Below are 19768 nucleotides of genomic sequence, written 5' to 3'. Positions count from 1 at the left end.
TGGAGCTGGCAGTATCAGGCTCCCTGACGTCAGATTATACTGAAAAGCTACAGTGATCAAAACAGTATGGTACTGGCACAACAAAAGAAATACAGATCAATGGAACAGGACAGAGAGTCCACAGATAAACCCATGCACTTATGGTCACCTAATCTATGATAAAGGAGACAAGAATATACAGTGGAGAAAAGATAGTCTCTTCAATACATGGTGCTGAGAAAACTGGACAGCTACATGTGAAAGAATGAAATTAGAATATTCTTTAACACTATACACAAAAATAAACTCAAAATGGATTAAAGACCTAAATGAAAGACCAGATACTATAAAACTCTTAGAGAAAAACATAGGCACAACACTCTTGGACATAAATTGCAGCAATATCTTTTTTGATTTGTCTTATAGAGTAATTGAAATAAAAAGAAAAATAAACAAATGGGAACTGATTAAACTCAAAAGTTTTTGCACTGCAAGAAAATAAAAAAACAAAACAAAAAGACAACTACGGATTGGGAGAAAATATTTGCAAACAATGCAACTGACAACGGCTTAATTTCCAAAATTTACAAGCAGCTCATGCCGCTCAATATCAAAAAAGAAACAAACAAAAAAGTAACCCAATCAATAAATGGGCAGAAGACCTAAATAGACATTTCTCCAAAAAGACATAGAGGTGGCCAAGAGGCACATGAAAAGATGCTCAGCATTTTTAATTTTTAGAGACATGCAAATCAAAACTACAATGAGGTATCACCTCACACCAGCCAGAATGGCCATCATCAAAAACTCTACAAACGGAAATTCCCTGGTGGTGCACTGGTTAAGAATCCACCTGCCAGAGGGAGCTTAGGAAGATGGCGGAAGAGTAAGACGTGGAGATCACCTTCCTCCCCATACATACATCAGAAATTCATCTACACGTGGAACAACTCCTACAGAACACCTACTGAACGCTGGCAGAAGACCTCAGACCTCCCAAAAGGCAAGAAACTCCCCACGTACCTGGGTAGGGCGAAAGAAAAAAGAATAAACAGAGACAAAAGGATAGGGACGGGACCTCCACCAGTGGGAGGGAGCTGTGAGGGAGGAAAGGCTTCCACACACTAGAAGCCCCTTCGTGGGCAGAGACAGCGGGTGGCGGAGGGGGTAAGCTTCGGAGTAGCGGAGGAGAGTGCAGCCACAGGGGTGCGGAGGGCAAAGCGGAGAGATTCCCGCACAGAGGATCGGTGCCGACCGGCACTCACCAGCCCGAGAGGCTTGTCTGCTCACCCACTGGGGCGGGCGGGACAGGGAGCTGAGGCTTGGGTTTCGGGTTTCGGGTTTCGGTGGGATCAAAGGGAGAGGACTGGGGCTGGTGGTGTGAACACAGCCTGAAGGGGTTAGTGCACTACGGTTGGCCGGGAGGGAGTCCGGGAAAAAGTCTGGACCTGCCAATGAGGCAAGAGACTTTTTCTTCCCTCTTTGTTTCCTGGTGCGTGAGGAGAGGGGATTAAGAGCACCGCTTAAAGGAGCTCCAGGGACGGGCGCGAGCCGCAGCTAAAGGCGCGGAGCCCAGAGACGGGCGTGGGTCGCTGGGGCTGCTGCTGTAGCCGCCGCCAAGAGGCCTGTGTGCGAGCGCAGGTCACTGTCCACACCCCCTTTCCGGGGAGCCGGTGCAGCCCGCCACTGCCGGGGTCCCGGGAACCAGGGACGGCTTCCCCGGGAGAGCACACGGCGCGCCTCGGGCTGGTGCAACGTCACGCTGGCCTCTGCCACCGCAGGCTCACCCGGCACTCCATACCCCTCCCTCCCCCCAGCCTGAGTGAGCCAGAGTCCCCGAAGCAGCTGCTCCTTTAAACCTGTCCTGTCCAGACGCCCTCTGGCGACCTACAAGCAGAGGCAGGGCCAAATCCAAAGCTGAGACCCTCGAGCTGTGAGAATAAAGAAGAGAAAGGGAAATCTCTCCCTGCAGTCTCAGAAGCAGCGGATTAAAGCAGCGGATTATAGCTCCACAATCAACTTGATGTACCCTGCATCTGTGGAATACATGAATAGACAATGAATCATCCCAAATTGAGGAGGTGGACTTTGAGAGCAAGATTTATAATTTTTTCCCCTTTTCCCCTTTTTCTGAGTGTGTATGTGTATGCTTCTGTGTGAGATTTTGTCTATATAGCTTTGCTTCCACCATTTGTCCCAGGGTTCTATCTGTCCTTTTTTTTTTTTTTTTTTTTGCGGTACGTGGGCCTCTCACTGCTGTGGCCTCTCCCGTTGCGGAGCACAGGCTCCGGACGCGCAGGCTCAGCGGCCATGGCTCACGGGCCCAGCCGCTCCGCGGCATGTGGGATCTTCCCGGACCGGGGCACGAACCCGTGTCCCCTGCATCGGCAGGCGGACTCTCAACCACTGCGCCACCAGGGAAGCCCTGTCCTTTTTTTTTAAATAATTATATATTTATTTTAATAACTCTATTATATTTTATCATACTTTATTCTATTTTACTTTATCTTCTTTTTTTTCCTACCTTCCCTCCAACCTCCCTCCCTCCCTCATTTCTTCCCTTCCTTCCTTCTTTCTTTCTCTCTTTCCTTCTCTTTCTTTTTCTTCCTTCCTTCCTTCCTTCCTTCTCTTCCTTCCTTCCTCCCTCCCTCCATCCATCTCTCTCTCTCTCTCTCTCTTTCTTTCTTTCTTCTACTAATTCTTTCTTTCTACTTTTTCTCCCTTTTATTCTGAGCCGTGTGTATGAAAGGCTCTTGGTGCTGCAGCCAGGAGTCAGTGCTGTGCCTCTGAGGTGGGAGAGCCAACTTCAGGGCACTGGTCCACAAGAGACCTCTCAGCTCCACATAATATCAAATGGCGAAAATCTCCCAGAGATCTCCATCTCAACACCAGCACCCAGCTTCACTCAACGACCAGCAACCTACAGTGCTGGACACCCTATGCCAAACAACTAGCAAGACAGGAACAAAACCCCACCCATTAGCAGAGACGCTGACTAAAAACATAATAAGGCCACAGACACCCCAAAACACACCATCAGACGTGGACCTGTCCATCAGAAAGACAAGATCGAGCCTCATCCGCCAGAACACAGGCACCAGTCCCTCCAACAGGAAGCCTATACAACCCACTGAACCAACCTTAGCCACTGGGGACAGACACCAAAAACAACAGGAACTACGAACCTGCAGCCTGCAAAAATGAGATCGCAAACACAGTAAGATAAGCAAAATGAGAACACAGAAAAACACACAGCAGGTGAAAGAGCAAGATAAAAACCCACCAGACCTAACAAATGAAGAGGACACAGGCAGTCTACCTGAAAAAGAATTCAGAATAATAATAGTAAAGATGATCCAAAATCTTGGAAATAGACAAAATGCAATAAACAGTTAACAAGGACCTAGAAGAACTAAAGATGAATCAAGCAATGATTAGAAACACAATAAATGAAATTAAAAATACTCTAGATGGGATCAATAGCAGAATAACTGAGGCAGAAGAATGGATAAGTGACGTGGAAGATAACCTAGTGGAAATAACTGCTGCAGAGCAGAATAAAGAAAAAAGAATGAAAAGAACTGAGGACAGTCTCAGAGACCTCTGGGACAACATTAAACGCACCAACGTTCGAATTACAGGGGTTCCAGAAGAAGAAGAGAAAAAGGGACTGAGAAAATATTTGAAGAGATTATAGTTGAAAACTTTCCTAATATGGGAAAGGATAGAGTTAATCAAGTCCAGGAGGCAAAGAGACTCCCATACAGAATAAATCCAAGGAGAAATATGCCAAGACACATATTAATCAAACTGTCAAAAATTAAACTCAAAGAAAACATATTAAAAGCAGCAAGGCAAAAACAACAAATAACACACAAGGGAATCCCCATCAGGATAACAGCTGATCTCTCAACAGAAACTCTACAAGCCAGAAGGGAGTGGCAGGACATAATTAAAGTGATCAAGGAGAAAAACCTGCAACAAAGATTACTCTACCCAGCAAGGATCTCATTCAGATTTGATGGAGAAATTAAAACATTTACAGACAAGCAAAAGCTGAGAGAGTTCAGCACCACCAAACCAGCTTTACAACAAATGCTAAAGGAACTTCTCTAGGCAAGAAACACAACAGAAGGAAAAGACCTACAATAACGAAGCCAAAACAATTAAGAAAATGGGAATAGGAACATACATATCGATAATTACCTTAAATGTAAATGGACTAAATGCTCCCACCAAAAGACACAGATTGGCTGAATGGATAAAAAACAAGACCCATATATATGCTGTCTACAAGAGACCCACTTCAGACCTAGAGACACATACAGACTGAAAGTAAGGGGGTGGGAAAAGATATTCCATGCAAATGGAAACCAAAAGAAAGCTGGAGTAGCAATTCTCATATCAGACAAAATAGACTTTAAAATAAAGACTACTAGAAGAGACAAAGAAGGACACTACATAATGATCACAGGCTCGATCCAAGAAGAAGATATAACAATTGTAAATATTTATGCACCCAACATAGGAGCACCTCAATACATAAGGCAAATACTAACAGCCATAAAAGGAGAAATCGACAGTAACACAATCATAGTAGGGGACTTTAACACCCCACTTTCACCAATGGACAGATCATCCAAAATGAAAATAAATAAGGAAACACAAGCTTTAAATGATACATTAAACAAGGTGGACTTAATTGATATTTATAGGACATTCCATCCAAAAAAAACAGAATACACATTTTTCTCAAGTGCCCATGGAACATTCTCCAGGATAGATCATATCTTGGGTCACAAATCAAGCCTTGGTAAATTTAAGAAAATTGAAATTGTATCAAGTATCTTTTCCGACCACAATGCTATGAGACTAGATATCAATTATAGGAAAAGAGCTGTAAAAAAATACAAACACATGGAGGCTAAACAATACACTACTTAATAACAAAGTGATCACTGAAGAAATCAAAGGGGAAATTAAAAAATACCTAGAAACAAATGACAATGGAGACACGACGACCCAAAACCTATGGGATGCAGCAAAAGCAGTTCTAAGAGGGAAGTTTATAGCAATACAATCCCACCTTAAGAAACAGGAAACATCTCGAATAAACAACCTAACCTTGCACCTAAAGCAATTAGAGAAAGAAGAACAAAAACATCCCAAAGTTAGCAGAAGGAAAGAAGTCATAAAAATAAGATCAGAAATAAATGAAAAAGAAATGAAGGAAACGATAGCTAAGATCAATAAAACTAAAAGCTGGTTCTTTGAGAAGATAAACAAAATTGATAAACCATTAGCCAGACTCATCAAGAAAAAAAGGGAGAAGACTCAAATCAATAGAATTAGAAATGAAAAAGGAGAAGTAACAACTGACACTGCAGAAATACAAAAGATCATGAGAGATTACTACAAGCAACTCTATGCCAATAAAATGGACAACCTGGAAGAAATGGACAAATTCTTAGAAATGCACAACCTGCCAAGACTGAATCAGAAAGAAATAGAAAATATGAACAGACCAATCAAAAGCACTGAAATTGAAACTGTGATAAAAAATCTTCCAACAAACAAAAAGCCCAGGACCAGATGGCTTCCCAGGCGAATTCTATCAAGCATTTAGAGAAGAGCTAACACCTATCCTTCTCAAACTCTTCCAAAATATAGCAGAGGGAGGAACACTCCCAAACTCATTCTACAAGGCCACCATCACCTTGATACCAAAACCAGACAAGGATGTCACAAAGAAAGAAAACTACAGGCCAATATCACTGATGAACATAGATGCAAAAGACCTCAACAGAATACTAGCAAACAGAATCCAACAGCACATTCAAAGGATCATACACCATGATCCAGTGGAGTTTATCCCAGGAATGCAAGGATCCTTCAATATACGCAAATCAATCAATGTGATACACCATATTAACAAGTTGAAGGAGAAAAACCATATGATCATCTCAATAGATGCAGAGAAAGCTTTCAACAAAATTCAACACCCATTTATGATAAAACCCCTGCAGAAAGTAGGCATAGAGGGAACTTTCCTCAACAGAATAAAGGCCATATATGACAAACCCACAGCCAGCATCGTCCTCAATGGTGAAAAATTGAAAGCATTTCCACTAAGATCAGGAACAAGACAAGGTTGCCCACTCTCACCACTCTTATTCAACATAGTTTTGGAAGTTTTAGCCACAGCAATCAGAGAAGAAAAGGAAATAAAAGGAATCCAAATCGGAAAAGAAGAAGTAAAGCTGTCACTGTTTGCAGACGACATGATACTATACATAGAGAATCCTAAAGATGCTACCAGAAAACTACTAGAGCTAATCAATGAATTTGGTAAAGTAGCAGGATACAAAATTAATGCACAGAAATCTCTGGCATTCCTATACACTAATGATGAAAAATCTGAGAGTGAAATCAAGGAAACACTCCCATTTACCACTGCAACAAAAAGAATAAAATATCTAGGAATAAACCTACCTAAGGAGACAAAAGACGTGTATGCAGAAAATTATAAGACACTGATGAAAGAAATTAAAGATGATACAAATAGATGGAGAGATGTACCATGTTCTTGGATTGGAAGAATCAACATTGTGAAAATGACTCTACTACCCAAAGCAATCTACAGATTCAATGCAATCCCTATCAAACTACCACTGGCATTTTTCACAGAACTAGAACAAAAAAATTCACAATTTGTATGGAAACACAAAAGACCCCGAATAGCCAAAGCAATCTTGAGAACGAAAAATGGAGCTGGAGGAATCAGGCTCCCTGACCTCAGACTATACTACAAAGCTACAGTAATCAAGACAGTATGGTACTGGCACAAAAACAGAAAGATAGATCAATGGAACAGGATAGAAAGCCCAGAGATAAACCCACAGACATATGGTCACCTTATCTTTGATAAAGGAGGCAGGAATGTACAGTGGAGAAAGGACAGTCTCTTCAATAAGTGGTGCTGGGAAAACTGGATAGAGACATGTAAAAGTATGAGATTAGATCACTCCCTAACACCATACACAAAGATAAGCTCAAAATGGATTAAAGATCTAAATGTAAGGCAGGGCACTATCAAACTCTTAGAGGAAAACATAGGCAGAACACTCTATGACATAAATCACAGCAAGATCCTTTTTGACCCACCTCCTAGAGAAATGGAAATAAAGACAAAAATAAACACATGGGACCTAATGAAACTTCAAAGCTTTTGCACAGCAAAGGAAACCATAAACAAGACCAAAAGACAACCCTCAGAATGGCAGAAAATATTTGCCAATGAAGCAACTGACAAAGGATTAATCTCCAAAATTTATAAGCAGCTCATGCAGCTCAATAACAAAAAAACAAACACCCCAATCCAAAAATGGGCAGAAGACCTAAATAGACATTTATCCACAGAAGATATACAGACGCCAACAAACACATGAAAGGATGCTCAACATCTTTACTCATTAGAGAAATGCAAATCAAAACTACAATGAGATATCATCTCACACCAGTCAGAATGGCCATCATCAAAAAATCTAGAAACAATAAATGCTGGAGAGGGTGTGGAGAAAAGGGAACACTCTTGCACTGCTGGTGGGAATGTGAATTGGTACAGCCACTATGGAGAACGGTATGGAGGTTCCTTAAAAAACTACAAATAGAACTACCATATGACCCAGCAATCCCACTACTAGGCATATACCCTGAGAAAACCATAATTCAAAAAGAGACATGTACCAAAATGTTCATAGCAGCCCTATTTACAATAGCCCGGAGATGGAAACAACCTAAGTGTCCATCATCGGATGAATGGGTAAAGAAGATGTGGCACATATATACAATGGAATATTACTCAGCCATAAGAAGAAACAAAATTGAGCTATTTGTAATGAGGTGGATGGACCTAGAGCATGTCATACAGAGTGAAGTAAGTCAGAAAGAGAAAGACAAATACTGTATGCTGACACATATATATGGAATTTAAGAAAAAAAAATGTCATGAAGAACATAGGGATAAGACAGGAATAAAGACACAGACCTACTAGAGAATGGACTTGAGGATATGGGGAGGGGGAAGGGTAAGCTGTGACAAAGTGAAAGAGCGGCATGGACATATATACACTACCAAACGTAAGGTAGATAGCTAGTGGGAAGCAGCCGCATAGCACAGGGAGATCAGCTCGGTGCTTTGTGACCGCCTGGAAGGGTGGGATAGGGAGGGTAGGAGGGAGACGCAAAAGGGAGGGGATATGAGAACATATGTATATGTATAACTGATTAAATTTGTTATAAAGCAAAAAATAAATAAAAAATAAAGATGACACAAAAAAAAACTCAAAATGGATTAAAGTCCTAAATGTAAGGACAGACACTATAAAACTCTTAGAGGAAAACATAGGCAGAACACTCTACGACATAAATCACAGTAAGATCCTTTTTGACCCACGTCCTATAGAAATGGAAATAAAAACAAAAATAAACAAATGGGACCTAATGAAACTTAAAAGCTTTTGCACAGCAAAGGAAACCATAAACAAGACCAAAAGACAACCCTCAGAATGGGAGAAAATATTTGCAAATGAAGCAACTGACAAAGGATTAATCTCCAAAATTTATAAGCAGCTCATGCAGCTCAATAGCAAAAAAACAAACACCCCAATCCAAAAATGGGCAGAAGACCTAAATAGACATTTCTCCAAAGAAGATATACAGACCGCCAACAAACACATGAAAGAATGCTCAACATCATTAATCATTAGAGAAATGCAAATCAAAACTACAATGAGATATCATCTCACACCAGTCAGAATGGCCATCATCAAAAAATCTAGAAACAATAAATGCTGGAGAGGGTGTGGAGAAAAGGGAACACTCTTGCACTGCTGGTGGGAATGTGAATTGGTACAGCCACTATGGAGAACACTATGGAAGTTTTTTAAAAAACTACAAATAGAACTACGATATGACCCAGCAATCTCACTACTGGGCATATACCCTGAGAAAACCATAGTTCAAAAGGAGTCATGTACCAAAATGTTCACAGCAGCTCTATTTACAATAGCCCGGAGATGGAAACAACCTAAGTGTCCATCATCAGATGAATGGATAAAGAAGGTATGGCACATATATACAATGGAATATTACTCGGCCATAAAAAGAAACGAAATTGAGCTATTTGTAATGAGGTGGATAGACCTAGAGTGTGTCATACAGAGTGAAGTAAGTCAGAAAGAGAAAGACAAATACCGTATGCTAACACATATATATGGAATTTAAGAAAAAAAATGTCATGAAGAACCTAGGGGTAAAACAGGAATAAAGACAGAGACCTACTTGAGAATGGACTTGAGGATATGGGAGGAGGAAGGGTAAGCTGTGACAAAGCGAGAGAGAGGCGTAGACATATATACACTACCAAATGTAAGGTATATAGCTAGTGGGAAGCAGCCGCATAGCACAGGGAGATCAGCTCGGTGCTTTGTGACTGCCTGGAGGGGTGGGATAGGGAGGGTGGGAGGGAGGGATACGCAAGAGGGAAGGGATATGGGAACATATGTATATGTATAACTGATTCACTTTGTTATAAAGCAGAAACTAATAAAAAAAAAAAAAAGAATCCACCCGCCAATGCAGGGGACATGGGTTCGAGCCCTGCTCCGGGAAGATCCCACATGCCGCAGAGCAACTAAGCCCGTGTACCACAACTACTGAGCCTGCATGCTAGAGCCCATGTGCCACAACTACTGAGCCCGTGTGCCAAAACTACTGAAGCCCATGCACCTAGAGCCTGTGCTCCACAACAAGAGAAGCCACCGCAATGAGAAGCCCACGCACCACAACGAAGAGTAGCCCCTGCTCACCACAACTAGAGAAAGCCCGCGCGCAGCAACAAAGACCCAACTCAGCCAAAAATAAGTAAATAAAATAAATAAATTTATTTTTTAAAAAAGTCTACAAACAATAAATGTTGGAGAGGATGTGGAGAAAAGGGAATCCTCCTAGAGGGTTGGAGAAAAGGGAACCCTCCTACAGCGTTGGTGGGAATATAAATTGGTACAGCCACTCTGGAGAAGAGTATGGAGGTTCCTTATGAAACTAAAAACAGAGCTACCATATGATTAAGCAATCCCACTCCTGGGCATATATCTGGAGAAAATCATGGTTCGAGAGGATACATATACCCCAATGTTCAGGATTTTTATGAATTGCCAGTATGAATTCTGTGAGTTTTAGAAGTTTATTAAACTATGTTATACCCTTTGCGGGGTGGCTGCTTGTGTTTGTGTATTTGTGTGTGTGTGTTTGCCAGTTTTACTCTTTTTGCTCATTTCATCAGGAATATGGGAAGGAAGTTCTGCAATGAATTTTTTTTAATTTTTTATTTTATACTGAAGTACAGTTGATTTACAATGCTGTGTTCGTTTCACATGTACAGCAAAGTGATTCAGTTATACATATACATATATCTATTCTTTTTCAAATTCTTTTCCCATTTAGGTCCTGAAAATTCTAACAGCCCACCAACCTGGAGAGATATAAACTGAGTGTTTTTCTCCCTTTACTTCTGTTTGATGGAGAGGAAGAGATGATGGGACAGGGGGTGGGAAGAAAGAGGTGACATGGAAAAGTTAGGAATGGGGCTGACACACAAGTAGAAATCTGGACACAATATATAAAGCAATGATTTTCAGATAGTTCAAGACAGGGAGCACTGGGAGAAGGGGTATGGACACAAGGTCCAGCTCATTGCCTGGAGAGCTTCCCAAACAGAGCCCAGCAGCCCCTCTTTGGAGCTCAGGGAGGCAAAGTGGCTGCAAGGGTAGTGGTGAAGAGGGAGGGAGGGCTACAACAGCTATTGTAAATATACAATAGGATATTGTATCATGAGCACAAAGGGAGGGAGAGGATATCATGAGCACAAAGAAGCAGGAAATTCAAAATAAAAACCCCACTGGACAGGATTAATGGCAGATTAGACGCTGCAGAACATACAGCAGTATTGTTTGAAGACTAGAAGACCTGAAGAGTAGCATTGCTTGCAGCACTAGAAACTATTAAAAAAAAAAAAAAACAGCAAAAAGGCCTAAACAAATGAACAGTGCATCTGTGACTTATGGGATAGTATCAAGCAGTACATATGTACAAATGGAGTTACAGAAGGAGAGGAGAGAAAGGGTAAAACAGAAAAAAATTTAAAGAAACTATGGCTGAAAAATTTCCAAGTTTGATGAGAACTGTAAATCCATATATAGAAAAACCTCAAAGAACTCTAAGCAGAAGAAACATAAAGAAAGCCACACTGGGCCTCCCTGGTGGCGCAGTGGTTGAGAGTCCGCCTGCCGATGCAGGGGATACGGGTTCGTGCCCCGGTCTGGGAGGATCCCATATGCCGCGGAGCGGCTGGGCCCGTGAGCCATGGTCGCTGGGCCTGCGCATCCGGAGCCTGTGCTCCGCAACGGGAGAGGCCACAACAGTGAGAGGCCCACATAACGCAAAAAGGGGAGGAAAAAAAAAAAAAAAAAGAAAGCCACACTAAGGCCCATCATGATCTTTTTAAAAAAAAATCTAAAAAAAACAAAGACCCCAACAAAAAGATGCTCAAACTCTATACACTGATTAGACTTGCTAAACTGATAATAACAAACGTTGACAAGGGTGTGGGGTAACTGGAACTCTCATAACACTGCTGGGGGGAATTCACAATGGAACAGTTCATAAGGCAGTTTGTAAAGCAGTTGGCAATGTCTTATAAAGTCTGACATACACTTACCATATGAGCAATTCCACTCATAGGTATTTACCCAAGAAAAATAAAAACATATGTTCACACAAAGACTTGAATGTGAATGTTCATTGCAGCTGTATTCTTAATAGGTAAAAACTGGAAGCAACCCAAATGTCCATCAACTAGTGAACATACAACGTGTGGTACACCCATAGGATAGAATACTATTCATCAATTAAAAGAAATAGCTTACTGAAACATACATCAACTTGGATGAATCTCAAAAGCACTATCCTAAATGCAAGAAGCCAGACACAAATTTTATTACTACATGATTCCATTTATGTGACATTCTGGAATGGGTGAAACTAGAGATGGCAATCAGACCAGCGATCAGCAAGGTGGGGGAGTTTACTACAAAGGGGCACAAGGGAACTTCTAGGGATGATGCTCTATCATCACTGTGGTAGGTTGCATGATTATATACATTTGTCAAAATTCATTGAATTGCTCAATTAAAATTGGTGAATTTTATTTTATGTAAATTATACCTCAATAATGCTCATCAGAAAAGAGAGAATGGTGCTATCTAATAAGTGTGAGGTCTTGAGGGCTGGCTTCTGAATTAAAGAAGCAATCAGAAGCCTGCGGGAATGAATTACACCCTCTCCCCAGTTATGCAGCAGAAACCCTAGAACAGGACATTTACAAACTCTGAGAAAGCTGGGTCCAAGTATCCAAACAAAGGCTGTCTATGACCCCAGCTGAGATTTCTCTCTTCTCCGTCATTCCCTCAGGCTACAGAAAAGCATGGGCGATTTCTTGGACCGGTGGTGAGAGCGAACCAGTTTAAATATTGAGTTTAGAGCAAGCAACATGGGAACTACAGTCTGGAACCAACTGGTTATATTTAAACCTGGATAATGGAAAAATAACAATATGCCTAACTCCCCCCCCCCAAGAAATATTAAAAAGTGCTAACTCATCTTTCGTAGCAGAAGGGCAACCAACAAAGCTTATAACTGAAATGTATAGCTTTCAAAAACCCAACAAAATGACTCCAATTAACATTTTTCATAATCTCTTAACCTCAGAGGGATTTTATAGGAAAGAAAAACCTTTAGGGTAAAAATTGTTCAGCAATTCATTTAGTTTCTTTATGGTTTGCTTTTTTTCTGTTAAATTAAGTGAAGTGAAACTTAGTACTTAAAAAAATTAAATAGAGAAATTATAGTAGGATTCTATCTATTGATACACCTTATTTCATAATAACTGAGACACTAGTACTTATGAGACATACATACATACATACCACTAGTTTATACACCACTAAGGAAGAAAATCACTCCAATTGAACTAGGCTACCATGCAAAGATGCCATGCATTATAAGATACACATCGGGCCTCCCTGGTGGCGCAGTGGTTGAGAGTCCGCCTGCCGATGCAGGGGATGCGGGTTCGTGCCCCGGTCTGGGAGGATCCCATATGCCACGGAGCGGCTGGGCCCGTGAGCCATGGCCGCTGAGCCTGCGCGTCCGGAGCCTGTGCTCCGCAGCGGGAGAGGCCACAACAGTGAGAGGCCCGCATACCGCAAAAAGAAAAAAAAAAAAAAGATACACATCAATAGCAAAGATGTGAAAAACATGAAAAAAGTATGACTCAGGATCAAAAACATGTATCTCCATCCATCCATCCATATGCATATAAAAAGGTTCCTGGAATAAGGTCACTTACGTTTAATAATAATAATTTCTCAGAGGGAGGATCTGAGGTCATTTTAAAACTTATCTTTTATATATTAAAAAAGTTCTTTATAATGAAGACATATTTACAAAAACAAATGAATGATTTTTATTCAAAGAAAAAAATGACTGGAAGTAAATATGCCAAGATGTTAACAGCAGGTCATTCTGGGTGTGGAATCAGAGGTGACATTTCTCCTTTGCTCATTTCTGTATTTTAAAGCAACTCTTAAAGTTGAAAAAACTACACAAAGCCAGCAAAGACTCATGAAAACTGGGCTGGACATCCTTGAACGAAAGGAGTTTGTGGCCGGGTGCCTGCTCTGGGGGTGACCCATCACCCTGGCTCTCACACTGCAAGTCCTTCATCCCGCGATGATTTGGCCACCCTGCCTCCCTTGTTGTTCACATGAGTGGGGTGATTTAGAAGGAAAGACACTTCTGATTTGACTCTAGAGTGGTGGCAGTCAATTTTTTAGGGTGCCTGCGAATCCCCTGAGGAACGTGTCACACAGCGAGATTCCTGTGTCCACCCCTGAGATGCTGCTGACCCAGGAGGTCTGTGGTGGGGCTTAGGAGACTGTGTTTTAAGCACCCAGGTAATTCTTACACCTGGCCTCACAGCTCCGGGGCTCCCTCAGTACGTCTGGAGGGAAAGTCTGGAACCTTCCCCAAGCCTCTGTGCCCCCATGAGGGCACCCGCTGCCAACTACATACCACACAGGGCCCTGGAGGGCTGGACTCCCTCCAAGCTCTGCGCAAAGAACAGGTGGTGAGGGGAACTCAAGGGACCCATCCCCTCCTGCCAGGAAAAGGCTGGGAGCTCAACTCAGACTCAAACTCATGTCTAAAACTCCACAGGTACTGATTCTTCTAAAGAAAGTTTAAACCCGTGAAATATGCAGCAATGAAAAAAGCCCTCCTATTGTACAGAAAAGACACACAGACCTCTCCAACTCTTCCCCACTCAGCGCTTGGGTTCTACCATACTCAAACATCAGCTACAGCAAATACTACCCTGGGAATTTTTAAAAGATCTATTACCCTGTTCTATACGTTTGTTTCCATATGTACGCAAGTCTGAGGTGCTAATTCTATCTCCTGGACATAATTCAAAAGAAAATAGTTTCCTCAGTGTAGCTGTTTGGTTCAATTTCATGTTTCTAAAACCTGAGCCATTACTTTATGTCAGCTGTTTTTCATGAATATGTGCACCAGCCTCCCATTTTCAGGGGTTCTTAGCCCAGTGCTTCTCAAACTGTAATGTACGTAAGAATCCCCCAGGATCTTGTAAAAAGGCAGATTCTGACTCAGAAGGCCTGGGGCAGGGCCCAGGAGTCTGCATTGTGAACAAGCTCCCAGGTGATGCCCAGGCTGCTGGTTCCTGGACCAGAATGGAGTAGCAAGGATAGCTGACAGATGAAAGTTTGGTCCCTAAGTCTGTTCTGCCTATAATAAAATAAAAGCCAAATGAGCATTTGTTCCTATCACAGGGCTATAAACTACGATGCAACTTTTTCCCGAGGTTTGCAGGAAATTTGTAGTGTACACCCCGTCTCTGGTTGGGAGTGAGTCAGCAAGTTGTAAAGCCAAATTCCTCTTCATTGTAAATTTTTCTATCTGCTGTTTACTGAACTGCAAATGATCAGAGTTAAATACTAAGCAGAAGATCCAGAGATTCAAAAAAGTACCTGTGTAGGAAGGGAAGTATTTGAAGAAGTTTAGAAAATGACTTATTATAAAAACGAGTAAGGGTTTGGGTTTCCCTGGTGGCACAGTGGTTGAGAATCTGCCTGCCAATGCAAGGGACACGGGTTCGAGCCCTGGTCTGGGAAGATCCCACATGCCGCGGAGCAACTAGGCCCATGAGCCACAACTACTGAGTCTGCGTGTCTGGAGCCTGTGCTCCGCAACAAGAGAGGCCACAATAATGAGAGGCCCGCGCATCGCGATGAAGAGTGGCCCCCGCTTGCCGCAACTAGAGAAAGCCCTCACACAGAAACAAAGACCCAATGCAGCCAAAAATAAATAATAAATAAATTTTTTACAAAATGAGTAAGCGTTTAAGATGAGAAAGTGCAAGTTGGCTAGCTTTGAAAGGGTGACTTTTCATTAAATTAAATCAGAAAACTGTTGTCAGCTGCAGGATGGATCTTTTTTTTTTTTTGTCTAAATTGTAGTTTATTATCATCTACATGTATGTATTTCCCAAATTTTTTTTACGTGAGTATATATTACTTTGAAAATGAGGGATGCAGGATGGATCTTTTAACTTGAAGGGGAACAGAGAAATAAAAGAGGCAGCTGTGACAACGTCTTTTGAACTCAACTGAGAAGAACGTTTGGAGGGTGAACCGGAGATGAATTTTACACTGAGCTGTCCAAGGCCCAGACTGAAATAATGTTTCTGTGTTATTATTAGTCAAGGTCCCAAACACTGAGATAAAGAAAAGATCAGAGAGACAAAATGCAAAAAACTTCCAAGGCACATACATAACATTAATTTTAAAATCATGTCATATTATATATACCATAGAGAAAAAGACTGGGAGAATGTACAGCAAAAGACCCTGGACGGTGGGACTATGTTTACCTTTGGTTATGCTATTTTGACATTTTCTATAATGAAAATATATTACTTTTATAATAAAACTAATAAAAGTTAATATTTTTAAATGGTCATGCTGAGATAGGAAGATGGAAGGAAAGGAGGAAAGGAGGGAGGGAGGGAGAGATGGACAGAGAGAAAGGAAAAGAAAGAAAGAAGGAAGCAGATAAACAGATAGAGATGGTTTCTCCCTTGAAGGGAAATTTTTTTCAAACAGCAATTCCTTTACATACTTCTTTTGATCATGCCCCCCACAATTCTTTCCTACTTTTTCCCTGGGGTCATATTGACATTAAGGCTGTGATTATACTTTAAGGCATTGAATGAAATCTGAAGAACTAGAATCTTCAAATTCCCAGTCATTCCTCTGTAATCAGTGCTTTCTATTTCACATGTAGCAACTGGCATTTATGAACTTTACGATGCTTTAAGGATGAAATGCAGATCCTTTCCCTTCTTGGAAGAATCCACAAGGTGCCAACCGCTCGAGTCCCCTGTTCTCCCTCTGAGCTGCACTGCCCAGCTACTGTGCCCGCAGCAGACTCTCCAGAAAGCAGAGTTCTCGTTCGATTTTTGTGACCATGCCATAGCTTCAAGTGGCTGGTAACGTACAGTGCAGGAAATGGTATACTCACAGGAAGAAACATGCTGAACAAGGATGCAAAATCACTAGCATCAGAAACAACTAGGAAAATACCTTTAAGATGGTAATATTCCAGGTAAAGCTCTCCACAGCTTTTTGCAGTTTGCGTTCCTTCAAACCTTCCTTGGTGCCTATGCTGTGCAAGTGTTCATGGAATTCCATGGCTGAAAGAAACAGAAAGACAAAGGATATTACTTCCCCACCCAATCTGTGGTAATGAGCCGGCAATATTTATTTTTCTAGGTACAGCTGAAACGATTCCAATCTCCACTGAGATTTCATAAGGTGCCTATTTAAGAATGTAACAATGGGGTAAACACTGCAAATTCACGGCATCCATGAGGCAGAAGGCATCTTAGAGGTGGGTGCTCATGGATTGGAAGGGCTGCAGGGCACAGGTGATCATCCTCATTCTTACGTTAGAGATGAGGAGTCTGAGGCTCAGCCAGGTTCAGAGACACTGAGGCTGTGGAGGGAGCAGCAGAACAGCTGGAGCAGAATCCAGGTCTTTGGAATCTCAAGAGGCAGATTTCAGCTCTGCCAAGGACACGATGTTGGCAATTAGGGATGAAAAGAGTGCAAAGCAATGTATTTCCTGTCCCAGTAAAAGTCAATCTGGGGCTTCCCTGGTGGCGCAGTGGTTGGGAGTCCGCCTGCCGATGCAGGGAACACGGGTTTGTGCCCCGGTCCGGGAGGATCCCACATGCCACGGAGCAGCTGGGCCCGTGAGCCATGGCCGCTGAGCCTGCGCGTCCAGAGCCTGTGCTCCGCAACAGGAGAGGCCCGCGTACAGCAAAAAAAAAAAAGTCAATCTGAGGTCAGACCCCAAGCCTACTGTAGAGGGGAGGGGATGGGAAGAAAGCCCAAGAACTCTAACTCTGAATAATTTACATAATCAGTGCATATTCCCCATTGTCATTCAAAATAGCCTGAATGCAGGAGTGGTGTGACAGTCCTTTTCCTGGTTTAATATCATTAAAACTCATGGAAAGTTTTCATATTCATCTGCAGTCACTTATCCCATCTCTGGCCAATGGGAACCCCGCAGGTGGGTTCCTAGGTTCTTCTGAAATCACTAATTAGTCTTTCATATGTCCCTTGCTTTCCAGCACAAGATGTTCTAGACTTACCAAGTACATTTCTCATCACAGACGTGGAACCAGGCATTTCTCCAGGGACCTCTGGACTCTTACAGTGGGGAACGGTGTTTAAAAACCACAATATGGGGGCTAGGAGTGCTCATTGTTACTGAGTTTCCACTGTTTTCTAGGCCTTTATATTGAACAGATCTCAGGTACATGGAGTTTTTTGTTTGTTTGTTTGTTTGTTTTGCAGTATGCGGGCCTCTCACTTGTTGTGGCCTCTCCCGTTGTGGAGCACAGGCTCCGGACGTGCAGGCTCAGCGGCCATGGCTCATGGGCCCAGCCGCTCTGCGGCATGTGGGATCTTCCCGGACCGGGGCATGAACCCGTGTCCCCTGCATTGGCAGGCGGACTCTCAACCACTGCGCCACCAGGGAAGCCCTGGAGTTTTTTTTTTTTAAGGGAAGAATAAGATCTTGCTCATACTTCTAATTCAAATTTAAGTATACAGGAATTTTACATAATTTAAAAAATCTTATGCTTATTTCTTTTCTCTTAGGTAGACAATCTTAATTCTTAACCACACAAACATAGCCAATAGTAAGACCGCTAAATACAATTTAAACTCTGCATTTTTTTTTTTTGTCCTTAGAGTATCTCATTGAGAATGTACAAAAAAAGTATTGTGTTCTAAGGTCTGTCAGAATAATTATTTTCTTTATGTGGATATGTCACTTAACAAAGTATAATTCCCTTCATTTGTTTCCTTCCCCCCCCCCCATTGTGTATGTGGCGGGTGGGAAGTGATTTTGCTTTTTTGGATATAATTTGTTTTATGATTCCAAAGACAAACTACATATCAGGGTGCATTCAGGTAAATCTTACTTTCTTCCTGGTCTCCTCTACTCTGATCCCTCCCTCCCCCTACACATTTTTCTTAGTTTCAAATTTATCTTTTATTGTCTTGTTTCTCCTTGAAAATCTAAGCAAATGTGTTCACATATCCACAATCCTCCCTTTCTTGCACAAAAGCAGCATACCATGCACACTGCTCTGTACCGTGGTTTTTCTCCTCAGGTAACTACGTAGTGGAGATCACTCCCTGCCAGTGTATCAAGCTCTTCTTCACTCTTTTTCTAACACCTACACAGGCTCCCACATTGTGTGGATGAGCCAGCATTTATTTAACCAGTCCTCACTAATGGACATTGTCTCCAGTCTTTTGCTATTACAAATAATGTTGGAGCAGCTGTAATTTTTACAAGACATTTCCGGCGTTCTTTCGTACATTTTTACTGTTCAGTTGGGCATCCCGATTTCTAACTCCCTTTCTATGCAACATCGTTTCAGAGCAGCTCTTTACATGGTGACTGACAGTAACTTTATTCCTTCGTGTCTTTAAACAGTGAAGGAGAGTTGACACAAAGGATAAATACAGTAAGCTGCCCATCTAGTCTTCCTTCTTCTCTATTTTTCCCCCCCTAACAGGAACTATGGCCCTAATTCCTGTCATTCTAATAAGGCTTAAGAACCTCCCTGGTTTCAAAAAAGAACAGTAATTAGTAAAATTCATTACATTGCCTAGGAAACTACTACACTGACCACTCTCCTTTAATTCAGCCTCTCTTCTGCCAACACCCCAACTTGGTCACTAAACCCCCTCCAGCGCACTGCTGTGTGGCCTGGCTCACATGGGGGGGCTGCATCCCCCCCCATATCTAGTTCTGACTTTCCTGGATGTGCTTGGCTTAACAGATGGGAAAAATAGAGACAAAAAATAATAACCACGAGTAGGTGGCGATGATGTTCTAAAACCCAGGATTTCTGCTAGAGTAAAACACACACACACAATTTGTCCCTGGTCAGGTCTGAGAGACTCCCTGGCGTGTGCTGTGATGACTCAGGCCTGCTTCCTAGAACACGGCCAGGTGAGGCCCCGATGGTAGGACCCCAGTGGGTCTTAAGTTTTAATACTTCAGC

The 19768-nt window shown here is 42.1% G+C and overlaps 1 protein-coding gene across 1 annotated transcript in view; it reads right to left on the bottom strand.

The window, feature by feature from the left end:
• Positions 1 to 19768, bottom strand: part of PLCL2 (phospholipase C like 2) — a 213139-nt gene that overhangs the window by 26993 nt on the left and 166378 nt on the right. The window contains exon 5 of the mRNA XM_060099474.1: positions 16761 to 16870. Coding sequence (XP_059955457.1) covers positions 16761 to 16870 — 110 coding nt within the window. The remainder of the gene's footprint in view (positions 1 to 16760; positions 16871 to 19768) is intronic.

Source organism: Mesoplodon densirostris, chromosome 5 (assembly GCF_025265405.1).
Source record: "Mesoplodon densirostris isolate mMesDen1 chromosome 5, mMesDen1 primary haplotype, whole genome shotgun sequence".
Taxonomy (NCBI): domain Eukaryota; kingdom Metazoa; phylum Chordata; class Mammalia; order Artiodactyla; family Ziphiidae; genus Mesoplodon; species Mesoplodon densirostris.
This window is presented reverse-complemented; position numbering and strand designations above follow the sequence as displayed.